Source organism: Gasterosteus aculeatus, chromosome X (assembly GCF_964276395.1).
Source record: "Gasterosteus aculeatus chromosome X, fGasAcu3.hap1.1, whole genome shotgun sequence".
NCBI classification, from domain to species: Eukaryota; Metazoa; Chordata; class Actinopteri; order Perciformes; family Gasterosteidae; genus Gasterosteus; species Gasterosteus aculeatus.
The window spans coordinates 17,495,881-17,520,323 of NC_135698.1; the positions used below are offsets into that span (position 1 = coordinate 17,495,881).

Consider the following 24,443-nt stretch of genomic DNA (forward strand, 5'->3'; position numbering starts at 1 on the left):
CACAGTCCTGTTGAAGCAGGTTAGCTTAACGTTTGAATCTTTTAATAGATAAAACACCGATTTTTTTAATCATTGTTGCCTACTTCCTGAATATTTTATGTTCAAAGTAACATTCTGTAGAGTCCAATATGAGCTGACCTCTCCTTACATTATTAAACATGTAAAGAAAAACATTTTTTATTTACATTTAAGTAGGCTGACCTCTACAATTCTTATAAGCAATTTATTGTTTATGCAAAGTGAAATCTTTCAAAGTATTAATCTAAACGATGAATCCAAAATGAAAGCATGCAAGGTGCAGTCTTAATTAGTGTTGGTTTAAATGATAAACCCTCAGCTTGAACTCCAAATACTTACTACTGCATTCTGTCTGTAGTTATAGTTATTATATGTTCCAGGTTTGTAGCGCACTATAATAACCGTGTTCTCACAACTCTTCATATTCAAACCGCACATGTACTGAACATTGATTCAGTACCAAAACTCCTGTTTTAACGGAGCCAAGAACAACAACAGGAGGTTTGACCCGAGTTCTGCTTCTGCTGCCAGTGATGATGAAGGAGGCTGATCTTCTTCTGCGGAGTTTATTTTCACAATCTGGGAGGAGCGACACAGTGTTTCAAAGTGTCATGAACTGACTGATCGGGCCGAATGATCTTTGTTCTCTTTCTCTAATTCTCATCCTCCTTTTGTTCGTGTTGCTTTCCTTCTCCTCTTCTTTTGTATTCGCATGTTTTCATTTCTTGTCTTCTAAAACATACATGTACACATATACATATTTATTTTAGTCTCTTTGTCTTCTCCTTTCGCTCTTTGTTTCAGGGAACGATGCAGCGGTTCCCTGTGCTGTCGTCAAAACTGTCGACAGCTTCAGTTTCCTTCAACACCCGGTTCACCAGAGGAGCCTGGAGATCCTTCAGAGGTGCAAAGACGAGAAGTACAGTAAGTAACGTAAATGTGGTCCGCCTCTAAAAACTAAAACAAAGAATGGAAACTGCAGTAATGTCATTCCATTTCAAACATTGGGAAACTCTCTTTAAAAATAATAATGATCTATTTTCACACACAAGAGAAATAAAGGTAAAAATAACCTTGCAACGTTCATCGTTCGTTTTATTTAGCAATATTTGAAAGTAGATAAAGTTTTGTTTAATTGATGTGAGTTGACTGGTTTAAATATATATATATATATATATATATATATATATATATATATATATATATATATATATATATATACCAATCAGAAGCTGTTCACTAAGCTCAGACCATGAAATAAATGAATTCAGGGCTGTATTGAAGAAGTCGTTGGAGTTGAAATTGAGAAATATGGATTGCCGATGACTTTCAGCCTCAGTGAGCTGGTTTCATTACAGCCGCTAATAAGATATTGGATATCTGAAATGATCTGGTTCATTTTGCCCCAACGAGTGACCAGACAAATGAATCCGCCCCATGTGACCCTGCAGCGTTTAATCACGCCTTTAGATTTTTTTCTTATCGGCCTTTTCTCCTCTTTTTTAGCTTTGGATGTGAAGGTATTTTATTCCACATCTGGGGATGAATGTTCAGTGTGTGTCACATGTCCTCACGGTGTAAAGCAGCGCTTTGTCCTCATGCACATGACTCAGGGAGTTTCCCCCCCTGAAGGGGATTTTAAACATCACCATCAGATTACTAGTCATAATTCATAGCACTCAGAGACAGTTGTTTGATGTATTATATATTAAAATAACCCTGTTGGTGTCATCAGGGTTCATCTCGCCTATTGAGCCTATTCACGAGACTTGTAGTCCGTTATGAAAAGACCCCGTCAAGTTGCATTATGGGAAATGGAGGATGAAGCCTTTCTTGACTCATAGTAGAGACTAAAAATGATCCACCTCTGTGTCATCAATTAAAACCATTATTTTTTTGAACATCTGGATAATCTGTGGATGGCTGTTTCCAGTCTTAATGCTAAGCTAAGCTATCCAGCTGCTGTTCGTTCTGAATCCGTTATTGCACAGTGACAGCATTGAGTTTAAACTTTTACAAGAGAAAACCCTGGAAACACCCAGCGCATTAGCTGCTTGTTTTCAGCTGCAATGTCTCCATCGGCATCACTCCACACTGCCGGCTCCACCAAAACACCAGCGCTCTCTCTCACACACAGCAGAGATGAATAAATCATGGCTTTTCCTCACATGTGTCCTCCTCTCCCGTCCCCCTGTCTTCCAGGCATCAGCAGGAAGAACCCGCGGACGCCTTTATCAGATCTCCAAGGGACCAACGGCCTGAACGAGAAGGCCAGCTGGTGAGTGCGACCCGGGGACCAGAGCACGCCGCGAGGGGCTTCAAACTATGCGCACAGTGTACAACACCCACCATCTTCTAACCCCCCCCCCCTTACAGGGATGGCTATGGTGTCGGCTGCAACGGTCGCAGCTCCCGGTCCGGTCGTCTCTCTTCCACAGGAAGTCCCGCCCTGGAGGAAGACGGGATCTTCCTCAACTCGACCAGCAGCAAGCTCCTGGAGAGGGCGCAGGGCATCCTGCTGTGAGCGACACACACTTTAGATTCCTTCATACACTCCGCCTCCTATTGAGCCTGATATAATGGATTTAAAATCATCACGTGCAAATGTGAACATCATAGTCCTGATATTTTTAAAGCATCTATACTAAAGCATCCCACTCGAGTAACTATCTAAAATACCATTTAAAACGGTATCGTAATACGGTTGATTCTCATTTTCATCTAATTTTAATAATTATCTTGATGCTTATAATGACATATGTCACCTTTAGGAGGAACAAGAACGTCAAAACCAAGCCGAGCCTCCCAAAGGTGAGACACGACGCGGCATCGTACTGTCACGGCGACCGCCTCCTCAGAAGCGGATATCAGAGTTGGATCAATGCTTCATGTCGGCTTTGTTTTTGTCTTTTTGTCGACGCAGCACTTGCTGGACGTGAAGTCTCTGCGCTACCTGAGCAGCGTGACGCTCCACGACCGCATCACCAAGTCCCTGCTCCACCTGCACAAGAAGAAGAAGCCGCCCAGCATCAGCGCCCAGTTCCAGGTCAGTGCCGCCCCCTGCTGGCGCACCAGTGCGCTGCAGCCACACTTGAGTGAACAAACAGTGTTTTATAGAGGGGAATATTTAAATTAGAGTAAATGTATGAAGTCACGAACAATGGAAGTGCTCCAGTACCTCGACCCATATGTCGTTTTTTTCTCTTCATCCGCTGCATTTCCCTGTATAATAACTGAGGACGCTGTGACCCTGGTGTGTGTCCCTGTGTGCAGGCGTCCCTCAACAAGCTGATGGAGACCCTCGACCAGTCAGAGCCGTACTTTGTCAAATGCATTCGCTCCAACGCAGAGAAGGTGACTTTTCTGCTGCAGCCGAGGCGTTGCTTCAGCTTTCTTTTTCAGTGCTGATTTCGGTTTGTTTTACTCTCTCTTCCACCTCTGTGTCCATCAGCTGCCGCTGCGTTTCAGCGACAGCCTGGTGCTGCGGCAGCTCAGGTACACGGGCATGCTGGAGACGGTCCGGATCCGACAGTCAGGGTACAGCATCAAGTACACCTTCCAGGTAATCCTCTCCTGTTAGTCTCTTTGAAGGCATCGTTTGTTATCTTCATGTGTGTTTATGATTTATTATATTCTTGTTTTTATAGCTACGTCTTTCGAGTGAAATCCTTCTGTTCTTTTTATTTACTGCTAAATAGCTCTGAACATACACACAATCTCTTTCTACTTGATATTGAAGAGCAGATCACATAGAATAAACTTGTCAAGCTCCTTGTACCTAAAATCCTCTCTTCACCATGTTGCAGGACTTTGTGCGTCACTTTCACGTGCTGCTGCCCCGAGACACGAGCGCCACCAAGTCGGGCATCAGGGAGTTCTTCAGGCGGATCCACCTGCCGCCCGCCGGCTACCAAGTGGGCAACACCATGGTACGCCGCCTGGAACGCCGTCCGCTCTCCCTGTGCCGGTGTTCTGGTGGAGCGCGCCGCGTCTCATCTCCAGTGTTCCCCGTGTGTCGCAGGTGTTCCTGCGGGAGGCGGAGCGCCAGCGTCTACAGGCCCTCCTCCACCAGGAGGTCCTGCGCCGCATCGTCACGCTGCAGCGCCGCTTCAGGGCCGTGCTGGAGAGGAAGCGCTTCGTGGACGTGAGGCGAGCTACCTTCGTCATCCAGGTGAGGCAATTCCACAATTTCACTTTACTTACCGATACCTGAAGTAGCTTTCAAGACAACGCAGGAAATCAGATGTTTCAACGGGTCAGAAAGAAGGATGAAAACATTCCGTCCTCCTGCAGCGGTGGTGGCGGGTCCGCCTCCTCAGGCAGTCCTCCGTGGACTCGGCGGATGAGGAGGAGGCGGCGGTGTGCCTGCAGGCGGCCTGGAGGAGCTACAGGGAGCGCAGGAGGTTCCTGGAGCGGCGGGACTCCGCCGTGGTCCTGCAGCGGAGCTGGAGGAGGCGCTGCCGACGCAGGTGTGAGGCGGCTGTCACGGTGCAGGCGGCGTGGAGGGGCTTCAGGGAGAGGAGCCGCTACTCCCGGACGTGCGGAGCCGTGACGCGGCTGCAGGCCATGGCCAGGGGGCACATGGCTCGGCTCAGGTGAGCCAAAGTCATCTCACAACACCTTCGGTCGATGAAGTCACATCTCAATTCTGTTCAGCTCATCGATTTTTGATTTTCATTCCTTCTTGGTTCACTCTTAAATATCATCATATATATGTATATTTCTTTCAGGTTCAGGGAGGTGAAGGAGCAGTGCAGAAGACTAAGTCCACCAGCAGAGACTGACACAGGAGACGTGGAGGACCTCGCCTCATCAGGACAGGAGGCTGATGCCCAGGACGTCTCTGTGGACGCCCCCGAGGACTCTGCGTCCGCTGCGTTAGATTCGGGGGAGACGGAAAGAGAAGAAGACTCTGAGCGAAGCCGGAGCACCGACGAGCCGAGCCACAGGAACCGGTCGAAGCGAGCGAGCAGGCGCATGAGAGAGCTGGAGCAGGCCCAGTTCAGCCTGGAGCTTCTCAAGGTCCGGACCACAAGCGTCCAAGAAGACTCGGCCCCGGGCGGCGACTCCTGTCAGCTGGGAGACCCCCACGGACACTCGCCCTGGGGGTCCCCAGCGAGTCGCGGCAGTCTTGAACTGCTGGATGTGGAAGACATGGAGGCCGACGGCTCGGGAGGTTTCGGTTCCAAGCCGACCGACCCCCGAGAACGACCCCGGGCGCCGGGCGTCCAGCTGAGCTCTACTGAGAGGCCGGCGACGGAGCCCCGGGCCACGTTCTACATCGCCTCGGACCAAAGTCCGGCACACCAACCAACGGCAAAACCCCACAGGGAGAGGCGAGAGTCCACGACCCGGAGGCCCGTAGTGGTGTTGATCTCCATGCAGAAGGAGAGCCCCGTGGAGGAGAGGGAGGAGCCGCTGGCGGCCCTAACCCTAGAAGGGGGAGCATCGTCAACCGGTTCCCAAGCGACCCGGGGCGAGGCCTCGGAGGTGGTGCCGGAGGTGGAACAGCCTCCTGGGACCGCCACCCAGGCGGAGGGCGATGCACCCGGGACGGATCCGCCTCCAACTGCCAGCGACCCGAGTCTGGAATCGGGGCTGTGCTCCTCGGAGGTGGACATCCAGATCGTGCCGGGGCCAAAGGACGACGTCCCCGCTGTCCCCCCCGGCCAGCGGGAGAGGAAGGCGGTCCGGCCCCAGCAGGAGGCTCCCAGTCCGGTCCTGGACACGAAACCCCCGAAGGCTACGAGGAAGAGCTCAGCCCAAACTGTCATCGTGAACATGGTGGAGAAACCCCCCAACACCGTGTTCTCCCCCCCCAGGCGCAAGCTGCCCTTCTCCAAGTAAGTGGACCCTTTGAGTGACTGAAGCTCTGGCAGTTAAATCTACTTTTAGAACCTCTCGGAGGTTCTCAACAAAGAGGTTATAGAGGTAATTATTTGTTTTGAAATCCAGAAAAAGAGCCTCATATTTATATGAATGTGAAATATTGTAAATATTTATTGCCCCCTGAATAGAGCAGCATTGCTTTATGCTTATTTTGAAAAAGAGAAATGTTTGGGCAATCGTGCAAACTCCTCCTGCAAAAGTATTTTTGTGTTCTGCCAGTAAAAGTACTAAACATTTTAGTACTTTTTCAAACTTCCGATGTCTGTTTATTTGTGCGCTAGGTCGGATAAGGATCTGGTGAACCAGGAAAGATCTTTGGCCATGTTCAGGGACGACTCTAAATCAGGATCCAGAAGCAGAGAGGTCGGGCAAACACACACATACGCACACAAACACACGTTGGATTCGATAAGAACATTGTGTGCATTTTCAAGAAAATCACAATGTATGAAGTGTGATTATGTATTGCATTATAATTGAGAATCTTAGTACTTTTTGTAATTTATGCTAAAATGTACCACGTAACAGGCGTATTAGGACTCTTGTACGCATCAAGTCTTACACACACACACACACACACATCAGCGGCTGACCTGATGTTCCTGTGGTTGCCTGGAAGCAGGTGGGCCGCCCCGGCCCTAAAAAGAAAGCGCGAATGTCCCGGACGCGCTCCGACTTCCTCACCCGCTGTAACTCCGAGGGGGCGACCCAGTCGGACGACGATGACGAATACTACATCCCCGTCCACTCCCGTACCCTGCCCCCCTCCCCCCCTTCCCTAAACGCCCACCCCGAGGCCGACTGTCACAGCGACCCCGACATGGTAAAGCATTGGATCTCCGCGGGTCCCCCAACCTCCGAGCGATCGACTGTTTCCTGTCTACTCGGGGCGCCCTCCTTCCGTCGCTGCAGCCTACCTCTCAGGGGGCGGCGTCCTCGAAGGCAAGGGGAGGAGCCTCTAACACCGCTAACCCTCATCTTTGCCCTTCTGTCCACTGCTGTTTGACTAGTCGGCTGCAGTCCGCCGTTTGTTCACCTCACTCAGACGGACCGTCACCACGGCCGGTCTGTAGTCAGTGATGTTCTGTAGTCAGTAGACGATCAGTGGATGGTCTGTAGTCAGTGGATGGTCTGTAGTCAGTGGATGGTCTGTAGTCAGTGGAGAGTCTGTATTTAGTAGATGATCTGTATTCAGTAGATGGTCTGTATTCAGTAGATGGTCTGTATTTAGTGAATGGTCTGTAGTCAGTGGATGGTCTGTGGTCAGTAGATGATCTGTAGACAGTGCATGGTCTGTAGTCAGTGGATAGTCTGTAGTCAGTGGATGGTCTGTATTTTGTGGATAGTCTGTATTTAGTAGATGGTCTGTATTCAGTTGATGGTCTGTATTTAGTGGATGGTCTATAGTTAGTGGATGGTCTATAGTCAGTGGATAGTCTATAGTCAGTGGATAGTCTGTAGTCAGTGGATGGTCTGTATTTAGTGGATAGTCTGTATTTAGTAGATGGTCTGTATTCAGTAGATGGTCTGTATTCAGTAGATGGTCTGTATTTAGTGGATGGTCTGTAGTCAGTGGATGGTCTATAGTGAGTGGATGGTCTGTAGTCAGTGGAGAGTCTGTATTTAGTAGATGATCTGTATTCAGTAGATGGTCTGTATTCAGTAGATGGTCTGTATTTAGTGAATGGTCTGTAGTCAGTGGATGGTCTGTGGTCAGTAGATGATCTGTAGACAGTGCATGGTCTGTAGTCAGTGGATAGTCTGTAGTCAGTGGATGGTCTGTATTTTGTGGATAGTCTGTATTTAGTAGATGGTCTGTATTCAGTTGATGGTCTGTATTTAGTGGATGGTCTATAGTTAGTGGATGGTCTATAGTCAGTGGATAGTCTATAGTCAGTGGATAGTCTGTAGTCAGTGGATGGTCTGTATTTAGTGGATAGTCTGTATTTAGTAGATGGTCTGTATTCAGTAGATGGTCTGTATTCAGTAGATGGTCTGTATTTAGTGGATGGTCTGTAGTCAGTGGATGGTCTATAGTGAGTGGATGGTCTGTGGTCAGTTTGTAGTCAGTAGATGGTCTGTGGTGAGTGGATGGTCTATAGTTAGTGGAGGGTCTGTAGTCAGTGGATGGTCTGTCGTCACAACTCAGATCTTCTTCTTTCACAACAATAAATAGAGAGAGAGATTGGCCGAAGCTCTTCCTCCTCTCATATGAGAACACAACGTCACGCCTCGTGTTTCTCTGCACGCCATCCGCTGCATGCCGCAGTCATTAGAACGTCGAGCGGAGGACTTGTCACTAACATCGTCGACTTCTACGCATGGGCTCCGACTCGCTCTCAGTATCTCAACCTCGACGTTTTCCTCCGTGATGCTGCTGATTTCACTTACTCAGCAGTGTTGTTATATATTATACTGTATGTCCTCTTACACGATTTACAAATATTTACTGTGTAGTATATTCAATGTAGTACAACAAATATTGTTACATAACATGATTTTTCTGTCCTTACAACACTAATATAGAAAAACAGAACCGATTTAAATACATGTTAATGTTTCTCACCCAGTCGTCCTCTGCTCTGCAGCCTCACAAAGGCCAGAAGAAGATCCACAAGACTATGTCATCCGGAGACCTGGGCAAGGTGGAGGTCCTCAGGAAGACCTCCAGTCAGGATGGAAGGTGAGAGACAGTTGTATTTACTGGGGAAATTTGTAAATGATTTAGTGCTTACTTTTAGTTGTTTAATTACTTGGTCACACTATTATAAAAGTGTGCATGCAGGTTTCTTGGACAGAGAGAACACAATATTAAGATTTTTTACTTTTTCCAATTACATTTTCTTTTCTTTTTTATTGGTACATATGTGTTCATTCTAAGAGCCATTGAGTTGAATCAGTGGTGTTGTTGGATTCAGCAGGATGAGAGGAAGGATCCGATTCTGGAGTAAGACGAAGCACGGCGAGAAGAAGCTGTCGAGAGAGAAACAGGCCAGCGGGAGCGAAGCTGCAGAAACACATGGTAATTCATCTTTAAATAACTCTAATCCGCAATCAAATTCTAGTTTGCTTTATTTAAAGGTGAAAATAGGTTTTCTGGCTTATCTTGATAAGTATCCCATCTCTTTCTGCCTCCACCTGCTTCCTCTCCGCCCTCCCAGAAGCCCCTTCTTCTCCTCCTCACAGTCCAGATTTGGAGGCAGCTCCGTCTGGGGGGCTCAGGGACAGCAAGGAGAACAAGGAGCCGTCTCCCAAAATGAGGAGGCGTCGCAGCGTGAAGATCAGCAGCGTGGCTCTGGAACCGGCCCAGTGGCAAAACGACGCCCTGCACATCCTGAGCTCGGCCCACGACTACCGCACCATGAACGACTTCCTCATGAAGAAGGTGAGGGGCTACTCGGAGGCCATCTTGGTTTCTGTGAGGTTTCTAGAACGGCTCCGACACGACTGGGGTTTATTTTGAAATGATCAGCAGCTGCTGACGCTCTTTGAGCTTCTTGTCACTCACATTTCATGAGCTGAGCTTTCGTTGACTTGAAAGGCGTACGTCCCTCCAGATTGCCGACCTGGAGTCCGAGGACGGTAAGAAGGACACCATGGTGGACGTTGTCTTCAAGAAAGCGCTGAGGGAGTTCAGGATCAACATCTTCAACTCCTACTCCACCGCCCTGGCGGTGAGACATCGCCGCTTGTTTCTCTGTTTTCAATGAGTCCATAATCGGTAGATTGAGACAACTCAACACACCGTTAGGGGGGGGGGGGGGTGAATATGGGTTCATTCAGACAGACAGAATGAGATGAAATGGGGGTTTTTAAGCATTGAAGAAGGTCAAATTCAGGAAGATTCACTTCTCATTTGAAAGCCAAACGTCTCTGATGATTGTGAACACTTCCCTTCCTCCCGCCCACCAGATGGATGATGGGAAGAGCATCCGTTACAAGGATCTCTACGCGCTGTTTGAGCACATCCTGGAGAAGACCATGCGCCTGGAGCAGAGGGACTGGTGCGAGTCGCCGGTGAAGGTGTGGGTCAACACCTTCAAGGTCTTCCTGGACGAGTTCATGACCGAGTACAAGCCCGCGGAGGGAACCATCGGCAGGGTGAGAGAGTTAGGAACACATAGAGGATGAGGAAAATACTTTTAAACTTAATTTGTTAAGGGAGAACCGTTGACTTTTGGGATTCTTACCGCCTGCTACTGGAAGGCTCCTGTTTGACTGACTACCCTTTGCAGTAACAATAATAACTGCGGCTATCAACTCTTTACATGCATATGGTGTAAACATGCTGTGATTCGTCTCTTTCCAGGCTCCAAAACGTGAACGCAAAAAGTCGAGGAAGAAGGAAACCGACATAGTGAGTTTTTATGGCGCACTGACACCTTCGCCTGGTTCTGATGTGATTGATCGAGCTGATCGGTGTCTCTGCCGCCCTCCTGCAGGTGGAAGAACACAACGGCCACATCTTCAAGTCCACTCAGTACAGCATCCCCACCTACTGCGAGTACTGCTCCTCCCTCATCTGGATGATGGACCGAGCCTGCGTCTGCAAGCGTGAGCGCTGCACACGCACACACACACACACACATATTTACACAAATAGAGGAATATAATGTAAGAGTGACCGTGTTATTCTGGATCTAAACCAATAAATAAAATACATTCCACTGAATGTCGGGCTACTAGACCGTATTCTTTTTGACGAAGAGGTAAAAAGAGAAGTTTGGCACAGTGTTACTGTATGAGAAAGAAGCAGACAACATGTTTGTGTAACCAGAGGAGTCACAAACTAAGGGGAGTTTGAAGCTTCTACATTAACAAACCTGGAGGGGCATCCATGGCACGGACTGCACTGTATATTAACAGGAATGTGCCTTATTTTGTATTTTTCCAACATGTTTATTTGCCTTTTGTTTTGCACCTTTGCATTCTCTATGAAGGCAGTCTGTACATATCTACAAGTCTGCCCAGCACCAAACACACACAGATAAATACACACACTGCCAGCAGTTCCTAATGTTCTCCTAACTCACTTACTCACAGGCACAGTGGTTTTTATTTCCACCCACACAGCACATTACACCCCCTCCCACTCGTCTCACACACACACTGCGCATTGAGACACTCGCCCGGCCTCCCCGAGTGTCGGAAAGAATTCGATTAAACCTCCCAAATCCATCTTTTATCTGGTTTCGAGCTCCATCTGCACTCCCGGTGAGCGCATCACATCCAAAGCGCCTGACGCCTCGGAGTTTACTCCCTGAGACCCCGACTGACTGCAGCCGGCAGTCTTTAGGAGTCTGATTGTGTTGATCCTTTTCTGCAGTGTGTCGCTACGCTTGCCACAGGAAGTGCTGCTCCAAGATGACCACCAAGTGCAGTAAAAAGGTAGGACGTGTTCCATTTATCCGACAGGAGGCTGAAATACTGCAGCGGTGTTAAAATGCCCAAAGACAACGCTGCATATGGGCATTAAATAGCTCGTGTAAAGGTAACTGTTGTGTGTTTGTGCTGTACGTAAACGTTCTCCGTGAGCTGTATCCGGCTGTAAAAGGAACATAATCGCTGCTTTTTGTAGCAAAAGCTTTTATGACCAATGAAAAACCTTTTCTTTTCTTTTTTAAATTCAGCCTGTATGTCTTTGAGGTAAAACGATTCATTTGAACCGTTTCAGTTGCAAACTCGGCCATTGACACAATGTACCTTTTTTCAAAGAAGACGCAAAACAAACTTCCTTTAATTACAATGAAGATGAGTTCATGGCAAGTAAAACGCCATCGTGCTTCATCCAGTGCACTCGGGGGGTTATCCCGCCGCAGGCTCGATGTGGTGTGACCGCTGGCTCACGGCGGTTAATGTTCTAATGTTCTGGCATTTCTTCTCATATTTCACACTCTAAAGCGTCCCGTTTGTGTTTTTGTACACTAGTACGACCCGGAGCTGTCGTCGCGGCAGTACGGCGTGGAGCTGTCCAGACTGACCAGCGAGGAGCGAGCGGTTCCTCAGCTGGTGGAGAAGCTCATCAACTACATCGAGATGCACGGCCTCTACACGGAGGGCATCTACCGGAAGTCGGGCTCCACCAATAAGATCAAAGAGCTCCGCCTGGGGCTGGACACAGGTGAGTCCGACTGTTTCTGTTTCACTCATAACGGTTTTATATATATATATATATATATATATATATATATATTCATTTACATCTAAATGTGAATGCGTCTCTTCTAGATGTGAGCGTAGTGAGCTTGGACGACTACAACATCCACGTCATCGCCAGCGTCCTCAAACAGTGGCTCCGCGACCTGCCCAGCCCTCTCATGACCTTTGAACTGTACGAGGAGTTCCTCAGGGCCATGGGTAAGCTCCCGATCGGCCCCCGCCGGCGCCTCCAGCCAAGAGTCGGTTTCTGAAGTCGTGGGTGCGTTTGTTTCCTCCTCAGGTCAGCCTGACCGGCGGGAGGTGATCCGGGGCGTGTACTCGGTGATCGACCAGCTGAGCAGGACACACCTCAGCACGCTGGAGCGCCTCATCTTCCATCTCGTCAGGTGAGTCAGGAGATGAGAAGCGGCGTCGGGACATCGGCCTCAGGCGGTTTGAATCACTGAAATGAAAACAAGTTGTTTCTTTGCCAGTGAACAAGTGTCTGAGTCACGTTTTGTTTTCCCCGCCAAAACAGTCTTGGTTTCGGTCTCACGCCCTCCTGGTAATCACGCTCGGTAACATCTGGATCAACAGGATTATTCTGTGGTGTGTTTCAGGATCGCTCTGCAGGAGGAGACCAACAGGATGTCGGCTAACGCCCTCGCCATCGTGTTCGCTCCTTGCATCCTCCGCTGCCCCGACACCATCGACCCGCTGCAGAGTGTCCAGGACATCAGCAAGACCACGGCGTACGTCCCCGCCTCGCGTCCCCGCCTCACGTCCCTGCCTCACGTCCCCGCCTCTGCTCCAAATGGGGCTTGTGGAAGACAGTTTCATGCATCAAAATAGTTTATAATACGTGTAATTCTTTTGTTTTTACCGACGTTAATGTAATCGGTCCCGCACTCAAAGTGTGTTGCATCACGGGACGGACGTTGTTAAATCCACAGCTACCGGCCCGGGTAGTGATGTAACCGCAAAGCCTACGAGGTTAAAGATGCAGGTTGAGAAATGTAAATTAAAAGCTCCTTTTAAAAATGTTTACCTAGATTAATTTAATCAGTCATTTTACCACACTGAAAACATCTATTGTATGTGTATATATATATATCTATATAGATATAGATATATATCAATGCTTCTGATTGATTCCTCACATTCTTGTGGATCCCTCCGCCTGCAGGTGTGTGGAGCTGATCATCAACGAGCAGATGAGCAAGTACAAAGCTCGTCTGAAGGACATCAACAGCCTGGAGTTTGCAGAGAGCAAAGCCAAGAGCAGACTGAGCCACATCAGGAAGTCCATGGTAAGGTCCTTCTTCGCCTGTGCTCGAACGCTCCTGTTTCTCCTCGCTCGTCATTTTAATGGTGACACCAGAGCTCCACCAGCAGCAGCAGCAGCCGCCGCGGCAGGACTTCATTCATACTCTTTCATCAAATGTTTTTTTTTTTTTAACACAAGCAGAGAGCTGACAAAAACACACCAACACACACACTCAATGTGGAGAAACCTAAAAAATATGAACACTCAACGTTTCTATTGGGTATAATTGTTCCTTCTTACTTTTACCTTCGAACTTTCCTCATAGTCACATCAGAAAAGGAAAAACAAGAATAGCCCCACTAACTCGTTTAAATGAAGAAGTCTGACGCAGAAAAATAAGACCACTGATCTGAACATGAATTAAGCCAAAACCTTCCATTGCAGATGTGATGAAAAATAGCAAAAGCAGTGACTTCACATTAACTGTGAGACATTCTTTGAGTGCTCTTTAACCAGGCGTCAGATCGATGACTCCAAGTCCATAAACCGTAAAGATGCTGCTCTTCCAACCAGCTGCGGCTAAACTTGTCATTTGTTGATCAAAAGATGCATTGACATCGTGGTAATTATGATCATCATGCGCTAAGAGAACCAAAAGTATTCGTATTCATGAGTCAGGATGAGCTATTGAATGATAATGTGACTGGGCAAGTAACATTGATGCATTGGCGTGACTTTAGTGTTGTAGTGTGTTTATATGGCGCTTATCTTAACACAGCATCATATTCTTTAGCTAAGCTGTCAAGTAAATATAGTTTATTTATAGTTTGTAGTGGAATAGAAGTAGTGCCATAAAATTCCAATACTCAATCTTGATTTCAAGCTACTTCATTTAGTGCAGTACTTTACTTTGTTAGTATGTACCTGAAACAGAAACCGTTATATTTACTTAAGTGCGGTAAAAAAGTTAATTTCCCAACCAAATACAGTTTTAACCTGAATGTCCTTTTTAAAATGGAAAATACCACCAAATCCCCCAATCTGTCCTTCCCTCCTTCCTTCCCTCCTTCCTTCCTTCCTTCCTTCTTTCCTTCCTTCCCCCACCCTTCCAGAAACCTGTACTAATTGCTATTAGGTTTATGAGCATAATCCGCACTTCCACCCCGGTAAGTATGCCCCCCATCCCTCTGTGTGCCCACCCGCACAGGTCCTGTGCTGTCCGTCCACTCCGTCCAATCTGTCCGTCTCCTCTGGTCACTGTCCTCTTCACGTCTGTCTGCAGCTCTTCTTGCTCACCTTCTGTTTCAGTATTTTCCACTCGAGGGTGGGGGGTGAGTCCTAGACTGACCTTCACTTGATGACGCTGGTCTTTCTACTTGGGTTCACAGCTTAAATCCTCACCGTATTCGCTCCGAGACGTCGTGGCGTGGATCTTTATTTGGGTGAAGCCGTGTGGCGCTCATCACGTGTGGAATACACATGACGCTGTTTATTTATCGAGTCTCCAAGCGTTAACACGCAGCCTGACAAAGCTAAACTAGGTAATGCCGACCTGCGTGTGCGTGTCCCGTGCGTTTGCTGGTTTCCTAGCCGTGATGATGCATCCTCTTCGTCCATGGGGAGTCTCGCTTTCGCTGCTCCGCCGCCGTAAACAGTATAATAATAATAATTGTTGTTGACACTTGGAGACGGTTTTTTTTTGTGTGTGAACTCGCAGAACAAAGGTCACTTTCGGCAGAGCGGCACCCGCACGCCCTCGCCGCCACTCAGCCCCAAAGTGGCCCCTGTGGTGGTGATGGATGGAGAGAGTGCAGGAGGAGGAGGGGGAGGAGGAGAGGATGCTGAAGAGGCCGGGCTGAACGAGCAGCAGCAGCAGGCGATGCAGCGGGAAGAGCGAATCCTCACCGAGCAGATCGAGAGCCTGCAGAAGGAAAAGTACGGAAGGCCTCCGCGGTGGAGTTTTATTTCATTTTATTTAATCTCCTGTTGGCCCCCCATGAACAAAGGTTCCCCAGCTGTGATACTGAATGTCATTACTTACCCGTTCAGCCTGCAGGGACCCACGCTCACAGTATTACATCTCTTATCAGGGAGCAACGGCCCTCATCTCTTGTAAGAATATCTTGTAGGCCGAGTAGGAACGTGAGGTCCGTCGACAGAACTAAATCGAAATGACACGCCGGAAGCTTCCTGTGTAATTAAAATATTTTTGAAAAGCGTATAATGTGCTGTGTGTTTGTCTGTGTGTGTGCGTGCAGGGAGGAGCTGACGTATGAGATGTTGATCTTGGAGCCGCGGACGTCAGACGATGACACGCCGGAGTCTGAAGCGTCCATCGGCACAGCGGACAGCTCTGAGAACATCACCATGGAGACGGAGGGGGCCACGTCGGACCCATCTGGTACTAGACTCTTTACAATATAGAGTATAATTATAGTCATTATAATACTGAATCATCATGTTCACCCCCCCCCCCCTCTCTGCAGAGCGCGGCCCGTATCCATCCAGAAAGTCTGAGTCAAAGAGCCGACGAGCTTTCAGCCGTCAGCCCGACTCCCAGGACTCGGTGGACTCCGTCTCCACCGTCTCCTCCTCCTACCACCCGTCCTCCTCCCTCTCCTCCAACGCCTCCGGCTCGCCCTCCCCTCACTACCGCTTCCGCTCCTCCTCCTCCGGGCCCCTGCTCACCTCCTGCGGCTTGGGCGCCCCCCCGACGGCCGAGGCCGAGGCGGGCCGGGGAGCCGGCAAGACCCGGCACCGCCTCAGGCTGAGCCGCAGCTCGCCGCGAGAGCCCTCGGGGGGCCACCGCAGGGAGCCGGACTTCAGCTCGGGGCCCCAGCAGCTGGTTCTGTACGGCAGCAACGAGTTCATGGTCTGAAGCCGCCATGTTGGGTGAGAGGAGAGGAGGGGGGGGGGGGGGGGGGGTTAGGCGAGGCCGGTGTTGCCTGCTGCCGTCCCTCCCCCCCTGGTCCAAATGGAGCAGAACGCTGTGAGAGTAAAAGAAGCCCAGAGCGGGGACGTGTCACAGAGGGACGGAGGGACAAGTCGAGAGACGGCCCGTTGACTCTTGATCTAAGAAGCCACACCTGCAAAGCCAAATCTTAGAACCCCCATCTTTGTTTTTCAGCATGAGGCGGGTGGGTTAAGCCCCCGCATCAACATGTAGCCAAACTGAGTGACCTGGTGGACGTTTGGTCCGCAACCAGCCGAGCCGAGTTCGCTTTACACGTTTACACGGGACGCCATCACGCTTTTTCCTACCTTAGTTTAAAGAGTCTGTACAGAAATGGGTTTATTATTATTATTATTATTGTTGTTGTTGTTGTTATGTTACAGAGGAAAACAACGTGCACTCCAGTGCTGCTCCTGGTCGTTCCTTGTTGATTGGTCTCTACTTCCTGTTGTTGTTGTTGTTGTCTGTTTCTGTCCTCACTCGTTTTTCTTTCTCCTCCTCTTCTCTTGTTGAGCCTCGGGTGTCCTCCTTGAGAAATAATAATCCTTAGGATAAAAGGAGGAGAAGCCGTGGATCCGTGCGTCCGGTGTCACGTTTACCTTCACACATCCATTTATTCACAAGTGGGTCCTGCGTTTGGTTCCATTTCCTTCAGAAACATCAGTGTTACTACATCAGAACTTGAATTGTTTTCTACATATATATACATATGTATTATACAGATATATATGTATGTATGTATATATATATATATATATATATATACACATACATGTATATATCATTAATGTCTTATAGGTGTTGTTTATTGATAAAGATTTCATGTTTTTGTCGTCTATTGTTTCATAGTTTATTTTTGTTCAGATGAAAGCCATTTTTCCCTTTATGTCTTTGTGTTTTTGTTTGAAAGAATGAATGATTCCAGCCACTGTATCAGCTCCCACGTTGTGCACGTGTTACCTTCTCCACACACACACACACACACACACACACACACACACACACACACACACACACACAGAAATCTTGTAAAGCTGAAAAACACCCTCAGAGTGACACTAAAACTGGAGCATTGTGACATGTTTGACGTCTACGCGTCGTTGCACCTTTGGGGACACTTTTCCACTCACTCCGTCCACGATGTCCTCCGAGCCGTCCGTCTTCTTCATACTACGTCAGCGTCTCCTCCATCCTCCAGTGAGAAGTAGCAGCCGGCTCCGCCCGACAACGTCTCTCTCTCCCTGCAACAGATTCAGTTTTCTACTCGCCGGCTTCGCAGCACTGTTGTACTTTAAAGGTCTTGTTGACCCCCCCCCCCCCCCCTTTACAGCAAACAAACCAACAAACATATATTTAAAAGAAGTGAATGTACGTGTCACTGGAAGGCATGCTGTGCTTTCTCTGGTTGTTTTTGTTCCTCTTTTATACACATGTACTATTTATGATCATGCTTTTGGGGTGTACATTGGTTTAAAAGAATCTGTTATAAAAGGTGTTATAAAAGGATATATTATCCTGTGTATGGTTCATTATCTACTATTAATCATAGCAACATTTTTAACACGCCACACTGGGCGTGTCATGTTTGTGCTACAAAGCGAGTAAAAAAAAAAAAAAAGAAGGAAAAGAACGCGCTTTGTCTCTTTGTCGGCGCCACTCTGGACACTGTTATGTATGCGGCGCAGTTTGTGTTATATTTCTTTTTTTTTAATGATACAAACATGTTTATGGTTGTAAGAAGAAAAAATACTTTATGGGGGAAATTCATCTGCTTATTAAAAAAAGCCAAACTGCAACCAAACACGTATGAGTTGAGTATTGTTTTACCCGACAGGACAAGAGAGATTTTAAAAGACCAAATCTCTTTGGCTTTCAGTCTCACTCTTCTTCACTGACTTTGCCTTTTTTTAACGTGTGACGCACCCAAGTTGTGTGTTTGTCGTTCAGGCTTGTGTCCTCTGCGGTCTGCAAGTCATCGGGGGTGTGAGTCATTTCAGAATCACAAGTCATTTATTGCCACATATGTTCCACATGGAGGAATTTGACTTGCCATAGAAGAATAAAATAAGATAACAATAAAGATAATTAAGATAAGTATGTTAAAACACCCATATATGTCCACATGTGTCCAACGTGAGAGAAAACACTGCAAAATGTTTCCGGGATGTTCGATTTAAGTTTCACTAAATTCAGTTTAGCCCTTATTTTGAGATCTAACAAAAGTAAAATACATAATGAAATGTGTCCTCCTGTAGCCTCAAAAGACAAGTCTGTGGTGCTTTTAGCAAACAATTTAACTGTATTTCTAGATATAGATATGTATTTTTAACAGGGAAAGGATAGATTACGTGACTAGGGTAGCAACCAAGCTTCCAACTCATAAGCTATATATATAAGTGTATATGTATTTTTTAAATATTGCATTTTATGTTAAATCCATGGATGACGTCAGTCTCGCGTGACAGCTGTAACGTTCCGTCATCCGGCGGTCAAAAGTGAAACTAAACGAACAGCGGCGAAGTTTCCTCCTTTTGTTTCCCGAGAGAGAGAGACGGAGAGAGACAGAGAGAGAGAGACAGACAGGCAGAGAGACGGGAGAGAGAGAGACGGGCAGAGAGACTGGGGGAGCGAGAGAGAGACAGGCAGAGAGACGGGGGGAGAGAGAGAGAGAGAGAGACAGGCAGAGAGACTGGGGGAGAGAGAGAGAGAGACAGGCAGAGAGATGGGGGGAGAGACGGGGGGAGAGAGAGAGACAGGCCGATCCGAAGGAGGTGAGGGAAACCAAACAAAACTAACAGAGTTTCTCTTCCTCCAAACCGAAAGCAGAGCTCGCGCGCTGCGGATCACGCGGGACGCGGCGGGGATTCACCTGGTGACTCACCTGGGGAATAAAAGCGCGCTGAGAAGCGTCCCGGCTATCAGCTGACGCCAGCCCGCAGTACGAGGTGAGCTCTCCTGTGTTCAACATCCCCGTTTGTGTTGATTTTTATTTTAATGCGTTTTCAGACTGTTTGTTTAATGTTTAAATGATTCTCGTTTATTCTCGCAGATGTCTGATAACAGAAGTATCGTTTTCTTCGACCTGGAGGCCACTGGATTGGGTAACGTTAACTTTGTTGACACTATTCGATAGCAACTGTTGTTTGACCTTTGACAATAGGAATCTTCAAAAAAAAGTGTGTGTGTATTTAAATCACAGCTCAGCAAAAAGCTGTTCTTTTCCTTCCCGTGTGATGGAAATTAATCAAAACAAAAACCCGACTTGACCAAAACCCGGTTAATCACTTGGAAAGGGGGGGTGAGCGGAGGGGTGTTTAGTCGGTTGCAATCTACAGCCTCACCACTAGATGCCACTACATCCCACGCACCGCAGCTTTAGAGGTGCTCATTTAGTTGTTAGTGATCTCACGTTGAATATACCCACTTCTCCCGACCCTTTACAGACACAGATGTGTGTGACATCATCCAGCTGTCGGCGGTCTGTGGAAAGAGAGTCTTCAACGCTTACATCCTCCCGACCCGCGAGCTCACGGCCAGCGCCAAGCAGGTGACGGGCTTCACCGTCAGTGACGGCAAGCTGTTCCGCGACGGCGTCCCCACGAGCACCGTCCCTCTCGCCGACGCCCTCGCCTCCTTCCTCGACTTCCTGCGCTCCTTCGCCGGCCCCGTGCGGCTGGCGGCCCACAGCGCGACGCGGTTCGACGCTCCCGTGCTCACCAGGGTGATGCGGCGGCTCAAGCTGCTGCCGGAGTTTCAGCGGTTGGTGTCCGGCTATGTGGACACCTTCCCGCTGGCCAAGAACCTGTTCCGCCTGAGCAGCTACTCCCAGCAGAATATGGTCCGCCACTTCCTGGGGAAGAGCTACGACGCCCACAACGCGGTGGCAGACGCCACGATGCTGCAGGAGCTTTTCAACCACTGGAATCCCAGCGCGCAGGCCGTGCAGAGAGCCACCTTCTCCACTTGTGTCTTTTAAAAGTAAAAAACAACGAAATGAAACAGTCTTGGCATGAAAGCCAAATATTTCGTTTGAAACTGAACTTTTCCTTTGCAGTTCTGTTCTCATCGTGTAGCCTCAGGTGGTTTGTACAAACTAGAATTTAAACAAGAATTACGGGAGGAATCAACTTCTATTAATTTGGAAACACATAACTTCTTAGAACCAGAATCCGCTTTATTGGCCTATGGAATTTCACTCTGGTTTAGACTTTGTTCTCTACATAGATACACAGGTTTTTACAAATAAAAACAGTAGCACAGATGTAAGCAGAAACAATATAAAATGTAATATATTCAAGTAAACATAAATAAATATGTATACATATATATGATGGACATAACTTAAACACCATGTACAACGACAGCGAAAGATAATATAATGTTGTATAATGTTGGTACTGTGCTGTATACTTATTTGTCCTATCATTTTGTTATTATATTGTAACATGTGTCATATTTTGTTCTCCGATGTCTTTTGAGTAGTAATAAATAATAGTAAATAAATCCAACCACATCAAACTTTCAAATGATTCTTTTAGCTAACATGCTATTTTGTACATTTTTTATTGGAGCCAGTTTTAGATATCGCGCAGAAATTAGTTTTGTTCCTTGCTCTACGTATATGGGACAATCGCGCATAGTTGCATAATAATCAAAATTCTGGGGAAATTTAGTTTAAATGGATCCATTACACGTTTATGCTATGAAAGTAACGTTAAGTATATTTACCAATGTACTTATGTTTTTTAGATGGTCGCACTTGAGCCTTTCTATTTAATGTATCTTCCACTACCATTAATGGTATATAATCAATTATTAAATATGAAACCTTTAGTTTCCAATATGTATCTCTCTGTTACTTTTAAGATTCAGGCTCGTGGCGTTTCTATGTTTGTCCTGTAGGGAGCAGCAAGCTTATCTTCTGTCTACATTTCACAGAAAAAGAAAGGTCTTCTCTGCGCATGCGCTTATCCCGGTCAATTTAAGTTTCACTTCAGGGCAAAATTCAGTTTCGCCCTTATTTTGAGATCTAACAACAGTGAAAGACTTAAATAATAAAAATGTGTCCTCCTGTAGCTTAACCATCAGTGTAGTTGAAATTGCATCATGTCCTCGTGGTTTCATTCCTCAACCGACAACATTTTAACTTGTATGTATGTATTTGTAGATATACATATTAATATGTATTTCTAACAGGGAAAGTACAGACTACTTGACTAGAGTAGCAACCTTAAAGCTGGCAACAAACAAACTATGTAAATGTATAAGTTTATATGTACTTTTTAACTGTTTTTTGTTGGTTGATCAATTACACGCATTTTATGTTCATCCATGAATGACGTCAGTCTCAGTCTCGCGAGACAGCTGTAACTTTCCCTAACTTTCCCTAACTTTCCGCTATCCGGCGGTCAGAAGTGACACCAAACCGAATTTTCCTTCTTTTGTTTTGTGAGAGAGAGAGAAGAGGAGGAGGAGAGAGAAAACAAATCACACAAACCGGCTCACGGAGAGTTTCTGTTCCTCCAAACCGAAAGCAGAGAGTTCGCGCGCTGCGGGTCACGCGGGATTGACGCGGTGAACAACAGTGAGCTCAGAAGCGTCCCGTCTGTCTGTCAGCTGACACCAGCCCGCAGTCCGAGGTGAGCTCTGCTGTGTTCGCCTTCACTTCCCCGTTCGTGTTGATTCATTTTAATGTGTTTTCGGACGGTTTGTTTAATGTTTAAATCATTCTCTGTTTTTATTCTCGCAGATGTCTGATAACAGAAGCATCGTTTTCATCGACCTGGAAACCACTGGATTGAGTAACGTTAACTTTACGCTTTTATTGACACTATTTGATAACAATTGTTGTTAGAAGTTTGACCTTTGACAATAGGTATCTTCAAAAAAAGTATTTCATATCATGTTCATATTTGACCATTGAAATATTACTGGATTTTTTGAGCGCTTTCAGCCATACCTTGTTAATGGCATTGTGATACTCCTTTTATTTTACACCATTATTATTTTTTCAGCACCAAAACGACGGAAACTGTCTTAAATTGTTTATCCTGAATTACTTTGGAATCAGTCCATCATTTGGCCTGGAGTCATCCCCCTTATGTATTTTGAGTTTCAGTTTTGTAGTGGTTTCTGATCTCACAGGCATCGGACCTCATGAAGTTCTTAAGAAATGAACTTCCTGTTAGAGAGGAAGAGATCTGGCATTGAACCAATCTGACTGTGACACAGATATATGTGACGTATATTATATGTCACAGCCGAACCACAGACCCACCAGCAGCTTTCCGTTTTTCATGACGGGCTACCAAAGTTACAAAAACAGCAACTACACATGCTGTTATTTATTTATTAACATGAAATATCAATGCCACATTTATGTATATATATATATATATATATATATATATATATATATATATATATATATTACATGTCATTTAGCTGACACTTTCATCCAAAGCAACTTACATTGCATTTTTAACCCATGGCTTTTACATTTTAGGCCAGGGAGCAATTAGGGGTTAGGTGTCTTACTCAGGGACACTTTAACATGGGACATGGAGCAGCCAGGGCTTGAACCACCAACCTTGCGGTTCCTGGCGCACTCTCTCTACCCCATGCGCCAAGAGCCACCATCGACCCTTAAATATATATAAATATATATATATATATATATATATATATTTTTTTTTTTCAGAGTTCAAAGCAGTTCATCATATAATTTACTGTTTGAAATCATGGAGTTGACCATTTGGGACAAATCTGTGTCGTGAAATAAGATATTTATCTCCCTCTAATCCGACTCTCCCCTCCTCACAGCGTCTGATGTTTTAACCTTTTCGGTAATCCTAGTGTAGTATTTAAATCACAGCTCAGTAAAAAGGTGTTCTTTTCCTTCCCGTGTTAATCACTTGGAAAGGGGGGGTGAGCGGAGGGGTGTTTAGTCGGTTGCAATCTGCAGCCTCACCACTAGATGCCACTACATCCCACGCACCGCAGCTTTAGAGGTGCTCATTTAGTTGTTAGTGATCTCTCCTCCCGTGCTATACTGGGTCACAGTCAGGGGAACTCGCAACAAAGAGCAACTCGCTGAACTGTCTCATCACTTTCAATACACCCCTTACCCACTTTCTCTTTCTCCCGACCCTTTGCAGACACAAGTGTGTGTGACATCATCCAGCTGTCGGCGGTCTGTGGAAAGAGAGTCTTCAACGCTTACATCCTCCCGACCTGCGAGCTCACGCAGGATGTCGAGCAGGTGACGGGCTTCACCGTCAGCGACGGCAAGCTGTTTCGTAACGGCGTCCCCACGAGCACCGTCCCTCTCGCCGACGCCCTCGCCTCCTTCCTTGACTTCCTGCGCTCCTTCGGCGGCCACGTGCGGCTGGCGGCCCACAACGCGAAGTGGTTCGACGCCCGCGTGCTCACCAGGGAGCTGCAGCGGCTCAAGCTGCTGCCGGAGTTTCAGCAGGTGGTGTCAGGCTTTGTGGACACCTTGCCGCTGGCCAGGAGGCTGAAACCTGGCCTCGACAGATACACCCAGAAGAATCTGGTTAGCCACTTCCTGGGGCAGAGCTACGACGCCCACAACGCGGTGGCAGACGCCACGATGCTGCAGGAGCTGTTCAACCACTGGAATCCCAGCGCGCAGGACGTCTTGGCGGTCACCTTCGACATCAATCATGTTTTAAAAGGAAACAAAACCGAAACGGTCTCGGCATGAAAGCCAAATATTCCATTTGAAACCGAACTTTTCCTTTGCAGTTCTGTTCTCATCATGTAGCCTCAGGTGGTTTGTACAAACTGGAATTCAAACAAGAATAACGGGCCAAATCAACTTTTAGTGATTTGGAGACCCATAAATGCTTAGAACCAGAATCCGCTTTGAATATTGACTCTGGTTTGTTCTCTACATAGATAAGTTTTTACAAATAAAAACAGTAACACAGATGTAAGCATAAACAATTATAGACCGTACAATACAAAATGTCATATATTCAAGTATACATAAATAAATATGTATACATATATGAATATGAACATAATTAAAACACCATGTACAACAACGATATAGTGTAGTTATTTGTTCATTGTGTTATTATATTGTAACGTGTGTCATACTCACAAGTTGTTCTCCGATGTCTTTTGAGTAGTAATAAATAATCGGAAATAAAT

The 24,443-nt window shown here is 46.8% G+C and overlaps 3 protein-coding genes across 23 annotated transcripts in view; all 3 read left to right on the plus strand.

The window, feature by feature from the left end:
• The window catches only part of LOC120809067 (unconventional myosin-IXAa), a 79,459-nt gene extending 61,393 nt beyond the window's left edge, over positions 1 to 18,066 (plus strand). For 10 of the 20 annotated variants that reach the window (XM_078083182.1, XM_078083188.1, XM_078083190.1 and 7 more), the window contains 29 exons: positions 823 to 942; positions 2,221 to 2,296; positions 2,395 to 2,538; positions 2,790 to 2,829; positions 2,942 to 3,064; positions 3,292 to 3,372; positions 3,470 to 3,580; positions 3,825 to 3,947; positions 4,040 to 4,189; positions 4,312 to 4,613; positions 4,749 to 5,861; positions 6,189 to 6,270; positions 6,530 to 6,730; positions 8,496 to 8,590; positions 8,826 to 8,929; positions 9,069 to 9,292; positions 9,465 to 9,581; positions 9,820 to 10,008; positions 10,217 to 10,264; positions 10,350 to 10,461; positions 11,234 to 11,295; positions 11,836 to 12,028; positions 12,136 to 12,264; positions 12,347 to 12,452; positions 12,666 to 12,797; positions 13,232 to 13,355; positions 15,030 to 15,247; positions 15,571 to 15,713; positions 15,799 to 18,066. In XM_078083182.1, the coding sequence (XP_077939308.1) occupies positions 823 to 942; positions 2,221 to 2,296; positions 2,395 to 2,538; positions 2,790 to 2,829; positions 2,942 to 3,064; positions 3,292 to 3,372; positions 3,470 to 3,580; positions 3,825 to 3,947; positions 4,040 to 4,189; positions 4,312 to 4,613; positions 4,749 to 5,861; positions 6,189 to 6,270; positions 6,530 to 6,730; positions 8,496 to 8,590; positions 8,826 to 8,929; positions 9,069 to 9,292; positions 9,465 to 9,581; positions 9,820 to 10,008; positions 10,217 to 10,264; positions 10,350 to 10,461; positions 11,234 to 11,295; positions 11,836 to 12,028; positions 12,136 to 12,264; positions 12,347 to 12,452; positions 12,666 to 12,797; positions 13,232 to 13,355; positions 15,030 to 15,247; positions 15,571 to 15,713; positions 15,799 to 16,190 (5,054 nt within the window). In that variant the 3' untranslated portion in view covers positions 16,191 to 18,066. Of the gene's footprint in view, positions 1 to 822; positions 943 to 2,220; positions 2,297 to 2,394; positions 2,539 to 2,789; positions 2,830 to 2,941; positions 3,065 to 3,291; positions 3,373 to 3,469; positions 3,581 to 3,824; positions 3,948 to 4,039; positions 4,190 to 4,311; positions 4,614 to 4,748; positions 5,862 to 6,188; positions 6,271 to 6,529; positions 6,731 to 8,477; positions 8,591 to 8,825; positions 8,930 to 9,068; positions 9,293 to 9,464; positions 9,582 to 9,819; positions 10,009 to 10,216; positions 10,265 to 10,349; positions 10,462 to 11,233; positions 11,296 to 11,835; positions 12,029 to 12,135; positions 12,265 to 12,346; positions 12,453 to 12,665; positions 12,798 to 13,231; positions 13,356 to 14,424; positions 14,956 to 15,029; positions 15,248 to 15,570; positions 15,714 to 15,798 lie in introns of those variants that run through there. The other 10 variants (XM_078083195.1, XM_078083198.1, XM_078083197.1 and 7 more) reach the window with 7 other exon arrangements.
• A 683-nt stretch (positions 18,067 to 18,749) lies between these two features.
• Positions 18,750 to 20,783, plus strand: LOC144382942 (three prime repair exonuclease 2-like). The gene is made up of 3 exons (XM_040163602.2): positions 18,750 to 19,210; positions 19,315 to 19,366; positions 19,709 to 20,783. Exons 2-3 carry the CDS (start codon positions 19,315 to 19,317, stop codon positions 20,239 to 20,241), a joined length of 585 nt encoding a protein of 194 aa, XP_040019536.2. The 5' UTR covers positions 18,750 to 19,210; the 3' UTR covers positions 20,242 to 20,783.
• An 839-nt stretch (positions 20,784 to 21,622) lies between these two features.
• Positions 21,623 to 24,442, plus strand: LOC120809641 (DNA polymerase III subunit epsilon). Of its 2 annotated transcripts, none has more exons than XM_040163599.2 (3): positions 21,623 to 21,904; positions 22,015 to 22,066; positions 23,423 to 24,442. In XM_040163599.2, exons 2-3 carry the CDS (start codon positions 22,015 to 22,017, stop codon positions 23,989 to 23,991), a joined length of 621 nt encoding a protein of 206 aa, XP_040019533.2. In that variant the 5' UTR covers positions 21,623 to 21,904; the 3' UTR covers positions 23,992 to 24,442. The 2 variants fall into 2 exon arrangements, with proteins under 2 accessions (XP_040019533.2, XP_040019534.2); XM_040163600.2 differs by having other exon boundaries at positions 21,872 to 21,936.
• The last annotated feature ends 1 nt before the right edge of the window (position 24,443 follows it).

Coding starts and splice junctions, on each gene's coding strand:
- LOC144382942 (XM_040163602.2), top strand. CDS start 19,315: ATGTCTGATAACAGAAGTATCGTTTTCTTCGACCTGGAGGCCACTGGA. Junction 19,367..19,708: donor CCTGGAGGCCACTGGATTGG/GTAACGTTAACT, acceptor GACCCTTTACAG/ACACAGATGTGTGTGACATC.
- LOC120809641 (XM_040163599.2), top strand. CDS start 22,015: ATGTCTGATAACAGAAGCATCGTTTTCATCGACCTGGAAACCACTGGA. Junction 22,067..23,422: donor CCTGGAAACCACTGGATTGA/GTAACGTTAACT, acceptor GACCCTTTGCAG/ACACAAGTGTGTGTGACATC.